This window comes from Belonocnema kinseyi, chromosome 3, assembly GCF_010883055.1.
Source record: "Belonocnema kinseyi isolate 2016_QV_RU_SX_M_011 chromosome 3, B_treatae_v1, whole genome shotgun sequence".
In the NCBI taxonomy this organism is placed as follows: Eukaryota; Metazoa; Arthropoda; class Insecta; order Hymenoptera; family Cynipidae; genus Belonocnema; species Belonocnema kinseyi.
Genome location: NC_046659.1, coordinates 79,308,170 through 79,319,423, shown reverse-complemented (window position 1 = coordinate 79,319,423; position 11,254 = coordinate 79,308,170). Strand labels below are relative to the sequence as shown.

Below are 11,254 nucleotides of genomic sequence, written 5' to 3'. Positions count from 1 at the left end.
TATATATATTATGTATATAATTATATAAATTTTTCTTTTCTAATTCAGAAAATAATTATTTTCTGAATTCGAAAAGTAAATTTTTAAAACTTAATTGAAGTTCAGTTTTTAATACTGTGTATTGATACAATTTTAGTTTTAAGGGCTTTTATGTTTTTGGTGACCGGGAAAATATCTTTAATATTTTAGTTTTCAAATACATAATGATTTAATATCCAAATTTGTAATATCTATATTTTTCTTCCTGTATAATTATGAAATATTCATATGATATATGTGGAAAATCTTATAAATAATTGTTAATACAAAAAATAAATAATAATTTCAATTTAAGCTGATTTCGAGTTTAAAATGAGTCATTTGGAAATAAAGAGAAAGGTGGCCCTCACACTACATTTTTTCGCTGCATATATATATGGTATTCATGCAAAAAAATAAATTATGCTTAGGAAAAATCAGAAAAATATTTTGGTTTCATTTTTTCGCTAAGTATGTTACATTTGGACAATGTATCTGTATATATTTAACAAGCCCGACGCATGTGCAGGTTTCCAGCATCATCTATCGATTCTCCGGTGCAGCGGCCGGTGGAAGTTTCTGGAATTCAGTGGAAACTATTAAAAAATGGTTGAAATTGTTTAAAAAGCTTCTAAATTTTCTACTTAAGTTTTATTGTATGTATCTTGGGATTGAAACCATATATTCAAATGTTTTAATTTATAATTTAGTTAGTCATTCGTTTTACATTGGAAATAACAGCATGAAGTCGTCCTATTCAAAAACAGGATACGCAAACAATGTAATGTGCATGAGAATATAATTATGCAAACACTAATTATTTTTAAAAGGTGAATTTCATAGAGGGAAGTACCACGAGAAGGAAAAACAACAGCTACAAAGTATAAATTAAGATATTTTATTACATATTTTGTCATGGTACAGCTGGAATTATAAGATGATTAAAAATTAACATAACAGTATTATCTAAAATTACATGACGTAAACATAATATGAATTAATAATAATTTGTGTATGCACAGAGCTAACATTCTATTAAATTTAACGAAATATCTATAAATTTACATATAATAAGATATACTTTTTTATTTGACATTAATACATTTTTCTATGCTTGGTTAATTTTTACATTAAAATACACAGTAAAACCTAGGAATAAATGTTATCTTTAAATTGCATAAAAACGCTGCATTTGTTTGTTCAAAAAAAGCGAATTACTGAACTTGGCTGAGTGTTGACTATAAAGTATAAATTAAACAAAGTGCAGCCTAAGTGTTCTGTAAGTGTTAGGTGGATGATTTTTTGGTTAAAATCATTTTAATAAAGGGAGGCGATTTGAAAAATTAATACCGCGAGGATTTTCAAATTTATGGAGGAATTTTTTTCGGTTAACCTAGACGCAGCCATTTGACATATCACATAAGTCAAATAAATATTTTCGTCAGATAAACGTGCTGTAGCGTTTTTATAAAATTTAAAGATATAATTTATTTGTGGGGTTTAATGTGTATGCGCACTTTCATATTAAATTGTTATACATGCAATTGTGGACACTTTAATACAAAAAGTAAATTAATTAAAACTGTCAGGAAGCAGAATTTGAATCGAAAAGATAACTTTATTTTTAAAAAGCTTAAACAATTGTATATATATATACAGGTCTTTGTACAAATTAAGCACTGTCTATGGTTAGGGAATTTTCCGTAACGTTTGCCCTGAACAAGCTGAAAGAGGTTAAAATGACAGAAAATTTCTTAATGTTAGTCCTGAACGACCGGGAAAAGGGATGTTACACGGAAAATTTTGTAACCATAAACAGTGCGTAAAAATTACGCTCGAAATGCTTTTCAGACAACAATCAACGATCTTCTTATTATTTGCAAGTGCCCGGAGTAATTTCGGATCCTCAAAATAAACCTAATCTCCACGAAAACCAAACCGGCATAAACACCGCATTTCGGTTTTTTACTTGGAACTCTTTTTTCCTGTTTTTCAAATATTCATAGCCAATATTGCTACACAATCGTGCAAGAAAGTTTTTAAAATTTCCCAAACCTTTTAACTTTCCCACCAAATGATATTCTCCATGGAACTACTTTTTCCAGATTTACAAACATAACGAATATTTCACCAAAAGGCGCAACAGTTCCCCATTAAATTTCTGCTGCGCAATTGCAGTCAAGCGGCGAAGAGCATACATGTAACCGTTTTTTTATCGCGTTTTTCGTCTGCCAGCAAGAGGAAGGTTAACACAATGTGCCAGACACAGATATAGCTTCATGCATCTGCTCACTCACACATTCAGAAATACATACATTTAGCCTACCTCCCCCCTTCGTTTTTTCGACAAAGGCCGTTAAACTTTACATTACCTCCGATGCACGATGCACCGAAATAATTCTACCTGTGGTCTGTGCCAATAATAAACCGCCAGCATCTAAAATATCGAAACCCAACCCTCTCATCATAAAAAAGTGACCTTCGAAGCCCTTGATTCTAGAACATTCTAGAACGCCATTTCCTGCGAGCCCTTTCAAATACCCAGTTCCACCAAGGAGCCCCAAGGTGACCTTAGTCACGGAAATTCCCAAACGTCTCGCTTGGAAACCAGCTCTTGCACAAACTGCGTAATATCATGTTTTTATCCGCTCCTCCTCTTTCATACCATTTTCTAGCTCTATCTCTCTCGTTCGTCCCTGGCAGTTAATTTCCAACACATCAACAACACTGCCGGGTGGGGAAGCCGGTTAGGTCAGGGTATGGGGATCTGACAAATAGAATGTGCCAGAAGTCCCGTCCACGATCAATAACTCGCTTTTCTCAGTTTTCCAAGCATAGCTTTCAAAAAATGGTGAAATAACTTCTAAATTGTGAAGATTACAGTCGTACTGAGCTGATGCCAAAATATTGCGACGCATATGACAGTTTAAAAGGGTCAAACTTTGATTTAAAAAAACAATGCGCGGGGAGGGTAAGGGTCGGCAGGGCGAGCGCGTCGGTGCCTCGAATGTTCTCGAAATTACGCCGCAGCAGACTATAAAAGGCGGTGCAGTCGGCGGAGCCGGCGTATTCGTAAACAAACCATCGTGACGCTCTGATCTACAAGGAACAAGTCGAGATTTTGTTCAACTTCCCACATATGTGGTGTTATCATCGACGCTGTTTACCAACATCGTGATACAATGTAGACTCTGCGGCTTTTGTGCGGAGTGCGACAGTGTACCGTATGTATTCCATACGTTATATTCAGTTTTAGCTCCTAATAGGCTGACTGTCGAAGTTTCAAGGTCGCGATCTTTAGTTGCATGAGAATATGCGTAGCTAACGTTTTTGCGCAGCTTTTCTTTCATTTTAGTCATTTTTTTTAAAAAGAATTTAGCTAGAGTTGCTGGAATATATAGAACAATTTCAAGAAAATAATTTCGTAACTTACAAATTGAGAATTTAACCTTCGACAGATGGTACTTTAGACTGTAGTATTGAAACTGCATATTTCTTGTCTTGTAGACTGGTGTGGAATTAATGCAAAAACCATATCTGCTGTTTATGAAATTTCAGGAGGAATATATAAATTAAAGTAGAAACTGTATGCAAATTTTTGATATGTTGATAATGGCAATAGCAGACGTGGATTTTGAAATAAATGATTGAATACATGTTATACGGAACTGAATAATTTTGTTTTATTGATAATGTATGGCGAACAATAGAAAACATAGTTGAGCCAATTTTTATTACTTGTAAACATTTTATTAGTTTATTTGCTATTCATTAAAAATAATGTGAATTTTTAAGAACTAATGAAATGGTTAAAACTGATAGAAACTGAAAGTTTATTGGTTAGTTAGCTGTACGCCTTATTTTTTAGTGATATAATCCAATATTATGAAACAAATTTCGTTTAATAATTTTGTCCATTTCCGGGATGAAAAAATGTGCCACTTTTTGAAAATTTTTAGTAAAAGTTGTTTTTTTAGGCTTATAAAATTCCAGTGAAATAGACAGAAAAATTTGTGCTATGCATTGAGTCTAATTAGCCATTTTTCTCTGTGGTCCAATGTTAAGCTATTTCTGTAAAATAAATTAAAATATGATTTATTTTATTAGAAAATGTTTATAATTATTGAACTTGCAAAGTATTGAAGTACAGGCCAAATGTTATTTATCCAAACCATTGTGTTACGTCAAATGTATTTACAATTAAATATTTTAATTTTTATGTGTAAATTGTATTGTTGACAAATTATGTCATATTAGAAAAACACACTTGATAATTGCAATAAGTAATCATTATTTTTCATGTTTTTCAACATATTGGGGTTATTTTGTTACGAAAAGTTATATATATTTACCAATCATATTATCAAAGGGCGAAAATTAACATGTTTCGTATTTTCTGTAAAAATTGTCGAATTTTAATGCATGAAAAAATCTGATATTGAATATTACAGTACTACAATACGTTTTAGTTGTTTGTATACAGTGACACACAAATAGAACAGCCTAAAAAATAGCATATTTCCAATTAATTACCCTGAATTTCGTTGATCAAAAAGTTATGTAAGTTCGGTTGTAATCGTTGGTTCGTCGTGTTTTACTTCTAACTTTTCTTCTCGTTTTTCTGCGGGAACCCCAGTTTTCACGATGTTAACGAGCCTTTCCGCCCCATTGGGGGTTAAGTCCTAAAAATATTCAAATTTCTCATTTATTTTAAGTAAGGAATGACTAAAATTAATTATATTTATTTCTAAAGATCAAATATTACCGAACCGTATTCGAATGTTGCAAATAGAGGAAAAGCACCCAGAAAAATATTTCTTATTGAGTTACATAAATTATGTCATTTTTTTAATTTAAAGTAGAATTATTTCTTTAATAGGTTTTCCATACTGGAAAAATATTGTTTTTACTGAAAGAAATTAAGGAAATAATTCCCTTGTTTACCTTCCAGACATATTGTTTGGGAAAAAACCATATTTATTTACGTCTGTAATTCCATGTCAAGTCATCTGAAGAATTTCATCTATTATCTATTAATCCATAAAAAATTTAATCAAAAATGAACTTCTGCTAAAAATTCAGTTTACTGGTGATGAGAAAGTTTGTCTAATCTATTGTGAGTACATTTAATTAGTGGTTATTTTTTTATTTGATAAAGATTTCTTTTTGTGGAAAAAGTTCTTTTGTGCAAAGTAATGTTGTGCTAATTCATTCTTAGTAGAAGTAATCAATATATTGTTTTCCTTAACTTCAGAATGACTCGTGCTTTCTGTCTACAATTTCTTATTTGTTTAATTTGGCATATTGAATTCCAGTGAGTTCCATATTGAATACCTAGAGTTTTTCAAATAGTTACAATTTTGTGATTCTGAAAAAAACTACTAAAGACTTATGATTCATTAAAATGCTTATTGTGGAATTTTTTTTTCTAAAATCCCATTAATAGTAGTTCGTGTCGGATGCGACCCCACCGTGCCTTTTACGTCTTTTTAAACCACATTATCAGTAGAGGGTTAAAAATAATGTCGGTAAAGTAGGAATCGGACGAGGGTAACATGCCCTTTAGCAACTATTTTAAGGTTTTTTCCTCAGCACGTAAGAGAACAGATACTAGAATTTTCATCAAAATTCCTAACACTGGATGAAATTCTTCAGATGATTTGCCATTTAAATTCCGACGTAAATATACTTTCATATAATTTTTTTTATTTTGCTTGGATTATTTTATTGTTGAAAAAATAGAGAAAATATATAGCCATAGACAGAAATCGGAGCATTTTAATATTAAAAGAAAAATGTAAATTTTCCCTGATTCATGTATATTTTTCTCCATAAAAATTATATTTAAACAACAAAATTCATGGTCAATTACTATTTCCAAGACTAAAATTTTACTGGGATCGCTCCTTTAATCTACAAAAAAATTCATTATATAAATTTTTGTAAGATTTTTTTCAATTTTCATGATAGCTTTAAATTAAATGCATATTTTTTTTGTGTAGAGCACCCTCCGGGGTTCGGTGCTTGCAACCATCCATATGCTCTCACTCGCTGACTGAATGAGGGTTTCGGGCGCTTCTCTTTTCGAATGAGTCGAAAAAAAAACTCCAACGGCAGTAGGTAAGCATTTAAAACAATTAAATTTTTTCAGCGATTTAAATACTTAAGTTAGGATCGTTCAAACTGAAAATCGAAAGAAAGCATAGGAAAAAGGGAATGGAAACGTCTGGCCTTCACTTTGATTTTTCAGATTGCAAGAGGTCTTCAGGCTTATTCCAAAAATTAGATTGATATACCCTTTTTTATTTTTTAAGTTTGGACGGAAATTAGTGTAGAACATTTAAAATATTTAAATAAAAATTTAAATGAGCAATTAAAATTTCTCTGGCTGATTTCATGCGAGAATTTATCAACATTCTGACGTTAATTTTATTTTGTAAATTATATTCAGATGTTTATGAACAAATTCAAATTTACCGATTTCACCCACAGTAGATAAAGAATCGCATAAAAATACTTCAATATATTTCAAGTAGCTGTTTAAAGCACAATAGGTTTTATCAATTTTTCTAGTTCAAAAATTGTTTAGCCACAATTACCCCTTTAACCGATTTAAAGTGTCATCCACAATTATTTTATGCTTTAGTAAAAAATTTGCATTAATGAAAAATTGTCATATGTTCTAAATCCAGTAACAGTTTTTTTCACTGTACAGAACAATAATAATAATATATATTAGTATTTTTAATTAATTATATCTACTGCACTGGGATTTGCATTTTTTTTATCAAAGTTTTCAATTAAATGAAATAAATTTTCTATCGAAATGAAAAAAAAAGTTAAACTGATAGATTCCGCAGAATGAGCCAGACCTTGATAATTGTGCATCAGTGAAAAAAAAATGTTGTCAATGATAATTAGCAATTTCCTTTTCTGTAGTATGGTCGAGAAATATCATCGGCACCATCCTCTCTAAAAAGATAGAAAAAGCAAGGCCAAACGGATTGGGAAAAAGCAAGGAAAAGTCTTTGGTCCATTCGTGATTTTTCACGAATCGACCTTTGATGGGTCTAAAAATCGTATTGCCATCTACCTTTTGGGGCGCGGTGATAGTTAAAACACCGTCCGACGAAAGGCTTGAGGTAACATTCATCACATCGTGAGTCGATGGCAGAACGTATCTTCGGACAAAGTGTCTTTGGATAAATCCGTGTTCGTCTTGTCTCTCCTCGTGTTTGGCCTCGACAATAACGCAATTATCCCGCGTCTTCACCGTGATTTCTTCCGGTGAGAATTGCTGAACATCCAAAATCACCTGAAAACAAAACAGGATTAAAACGGTACTATCTTTTTTCCATCTATTGTTACAGAAATACTCCATCTAACAAGCGTGTAAAATTCTAATAATCAATTTTTACCATCGAGAAGCGATTCATTGTCACCGCCGATAGAGAAGCACCAAAAAAACAAACGGGCGATTTGTCGCCCGTTCGGAAACCCTCAATTCAAAACTAAAAACTTCTAAATTTTAATTTCGATTTGCAACAAAAAAAACGAAGGGAATAGGACGTATGGACTGAGAAGTGATTTTTTTTCAATGTAAAGAAGTCATCAATCTAGTTTCTTTTTTTTTTTTTGTTCACAAGAAAACCGGAAAGATGTAGTGGCGACACACACCTACTTGTGTGACACTTCTATCTCTCCCATGCAAGTAGGTGGGATTTGATTTTTGTTTGGACTCGATAAAATAGTCTTGTCATGAATGAAGAGTTTTTTTTAAACTTAGCGACTTTCAGCCCCTTGCGAGAAGCTCTCTTAATTGACTCGTAAATAATTCCAAGTGTCCTGAAGCTTCTTTATCGAGCGACATTTTGTATATAGAAAACTGATTATAAATTTGTATATGATTCTATTGTTGAGGGTATAAAGTATTTATTTTTTTACATCGTATAGAACCCGGAAGTAGTACTTCACAACGCGCCCCTCGGGGGGGGGGGGCGCTGCTGTCGTTCCACTCCCACAATTTCGGTTCCCCACGCCCCATTCATTCACATTTAATCCTCTTGAGAAGACTGAGCTGAAAATTGTGTAGATCTACTAAACCTTTTATGTGTAATTACAAAAAAGGAGGTAAACAAAGAAGATCGAGCTGTGATTCGTAGATGCATCTAGAGTTTACATTAGTCATTTTTTCAAAAATGTTGACTTTCTATCTAAACTCACTGTGAAGTAAAATGCGGTAATTAAAAAACAGAAAAATTAATTATTGCGATAATTAATTTAAAAAGTTAATTAATGGAATAATTAATTTTTTGTCTATAAGGCTGTCAGGCGGTTCGTCCGTGACCCCTTCAATCGCGGGCTTTAAGATGTTACTTCCGTTTTCTTGTAGCCCCATTAACCCAGAATCCAGAGGCTTTCGATTTAAATTTTATTTTTAAGATTAGTCCACATTTTTTTATCGAATTTTTTTCGTGAATTTTCTCAAGTTTATGAATACCCAGTGTACGAGTTTTGTAGGGTTGGAGTTTTGGTAGGGCTTTGTCTACACTGATACTTTTGTGTACGCAACCACAATTTTATACGATTTTCTGCGTAAAGAGAGCATTTTACAGTTGTCATGTAAGCGATTTAGATCCACCGAGTTACTAAGTTACAATAGGTGTTTAGATCTTTTACCTAATATATTTAAGTGAGTGTTCTTATAATATCTGAGTGCGTGTTTTAAAGACGTTTTATCCAGTTTAAATATCTTGTTGAAAAAAAGAGAACTTAGTAATAAGATTTATAAATAAGGGCACAGAAGAGCAGCATTTTTTGTCTTTATTTATTCTTTTAAATCCATTTTAAATCCCTCCATTTAATTAAATTACCTTTTAGTTTAGATTCTTCTGTTAGGCACAATTTCTTTCATCTAAAAAAAGAGCGGCGACTATCCCATGAACTTTCCATAGAAAGTGATGGGATAGTCGCTGTCGATTTGAGAATCAGTAGCGAAACCAGAGGATCTAGCCTGTGCCTGTGATTTCTATGGCCTGTTTCTAAAAAAAAGATTCCTTTCCAAGTGGTCTTTTAAACTAAGTTAATTTAAATCGTTTATTTATTACATTATTAAATATTGTTTGACTGAAGAACAAAAGAACTGAGGGAAGAATTTCTTAAGTGAGGGTGATTGTGTCAGCCCGTATCTTTCTCAAAATATCAGAAAAATCCGGTATCTTAAGAAAGATTCGAGTGGACCATCAGAAGCAAAGACAATCGTCCGAGAAAAAAAAACCCAATGGATAAAAAAATCATGGGCATTTTTCAATAAGATCTTCCGAGCAATGCAAAGGTTTATACTAGTCTTCACTACTGTTTCTGCAAAAAACGCACATAATTTTTCTAGCTCTGTAAGAGCCTCTAGTCAGTTATTTAAATCCTGATTACAAAATTTGTTACGAATTAATAGTTCCGTGAAGATTTGATCAATTGACTAGACATTGAAGAAACATATTGGCCTCTGAAGATTAGAGGCAAATTGTATTCCAAAGATCAAAAACCAAAATGAAATCAGTAGGATCTTCAAGGCAAGGGGGTCAGTTTAATAGATCGTTACCTGAAATTTCTCTTTGTCAGATTGGATGGTGCTTGCACCACCCGAATTTTGGCGAATCACATTCCTCCATGGTCGATAGTAGGATGCGTTTCCATAAACTGGGCGCGGCCTTGCCAATGCCAAATTGGAAAAAGTCGAGAAAAGATCATCTCGGCTGAGGCCACTGCCAAAATGCTGGTCCAGCAATCTGCTGGGCCTGTCAAAATCGTCCCACCAGTCACGAAACATCAGTGGTACTCTTGACATCTGAGAGAAAAAAAACAATGAGTTGTATTTTCCAATGGTTTAATAGTGATAAGGATATTGTAGTCAGGGTTCGAAGACCAACTGAAAGATTATGATAATTTTAAGAATTTAAGGAAACTCAGTAGGATCCGCGTACTACGGTAAAATTTTAAGAAGGTAAAGTTTTAGGGAATAAAGGTTCTAAGTGGCTAACTTTTTCTTGAATATGCTATGTATTTTAATCCAAACTATTACTCTCTAATATTTTTGAATGTGGTTGTCACGAGATAAAAAAAGTTCTTCCATCTAATAACGAATTAACGAAATAAGATCTCGAATTTTAGCATTCAATGTCTGTAGGTTCGTTCCAAATACATCTCAAATCATATTTAGTGATATCATGTTGAATGATAATCATGCTTAATCGCGTTTAATCATACTTTAAGCATACTGTCGTTGATTAAACTTTAGCAAACACGCGAATTAGCTTGAAATCCGCACAATGAGAAAACTGCAAGTCCCTTTGGGTAATAATGATATCTGATTTCGGAAAATTAGCATGCTTGATAAGAAGTTCACTTTGTGAGAGATTCTCAAGTTTGATTACTGTAAGGTATCAAAAAAGAACATCAAGGTAGCTCAAGGGTGTGAGTCCTTAGTCGTAGAGTAGCAACAAGGTACAGGAAAGAAAAAAAATCGATTGTGCAGATTGAAGTCCCTTATAGTAACATCCCTTCAGTAATCAATCGTGGTAGTAGTGCCTGATTTCCTTAGATCGCGTTTTATCTTCTATGAGTGTTAGGGTATAAAGGATTTACTAGGGAAGAGTCGTCACTTACTATTATGATAATAACCATAATAAAAAACCCCTACAATAATTACATTAAATAATACGATAATAATCCTTAAAGCGTACAATAGTAATGATTAAAAGATGGGCTAAGAACAAAATGTAAGATCACAAATGATTGGAATGAAAGGGTAAGAGTACCCAAAATGGAGAAGGAAAGAAAAAGGATGAAATAAGAGGGAGATAATTCATATCTTGAGTGAAATAGGCTAAGTTAGATGTATTAATGTATTTACAGTTGTTGTCAGGTATAATCCAAAGGAAATACACTCATACGTACATGGAGAGGTTGACGTCAAATTTATAAATCTGAAGAAGCTAACGATCTTCTGGTTAAAGCTCGACTGACTAAAATATCACACGTGAGCTTAAATAGTCGCGAGAAATGGAGGCGTAAGACGCCTCCGTAGATACGCAAAGTTTTGTGCTTACTCCTTGCCCAAAAATATCTTTTTACGTCAAATATCAAACTTTGCATTGCGAGGAACTCCCAAAGTCGTGCGCGGCGCGAATTAAACTTCATGCTCGTGACGATGTACTTAAGGAGGACAAGATGGAAAATA

The 11,254-nt window shown here is 32.9% G+C and overlaps 2 protein-coding genes across 9 annotated transcripts in view; one reads left to right on the top strand and one right to left on the bottom strand.

Annotated features, from left to right (window-relative positions):
* The first annotated feature begins 2,851 nt into the window (after window positions 1-2,851).
* The window catches only part of LOC117170104 (centrosomal protein of 78 kDa-like), a 93,707-nt gene continuing 85,304 nt past the window's right edge, over window positions 2,852-11,254 (top strand). For 6 of the 8 annotated variants that reach the window (XR_004466714.1, XR_004466711.1, XR_004466715.1 and 3 more), the window contains exons 1-3: window positions 3,069-3,242; window positions 6,021-6,138; window positions 6,958-7,358. The gene's annotated coding sequence lies outside the window, so the exon portion shown is untranslated. Of the gene's footprint in view, window positions 3,243-6,020; window positions 6,139-6,957; window positions 7,359-11,254 lie in introns of those variants that run through there. The other 2 variants (XR_004466712.1, XM_033356635.1) reach the window with 2 other exon arrangements.
* LOC117170102 (high affinity cAMP-specific and IBMX-insensitive 3',5'-cyclic phosphodiesterase 8) overlaps window positions 3,995-11,254 on the bottom strand; it is a 44,385-nt gene continuing 37,125 nt past the window's right edge. The window contains exons 20-23 of the mRNA XM_033356633.1: window positions 9,617-9,862; window positions 7,112-7,333; window positions 4,552-4,700; window positions 3,995-4,089 (exon numbers count right to left, since the gene is read on the bottom strand). Of these exons, the coding sequence (XP_033212524.1) occupies window positions 4,575-4,700; window positions 7,112-7,333; window positions 9,617-9,862 (594 nt within the window). The 3' untranslated portion in view covers window positions 3,995-4,089; window positions 4,552-4,574. The remainder of the gene's footprint in view (window positions 4,090-4,551; window positions 4,701-7,111; window positions 7,334-9,616; window positions 9,863-11,254) is intronic.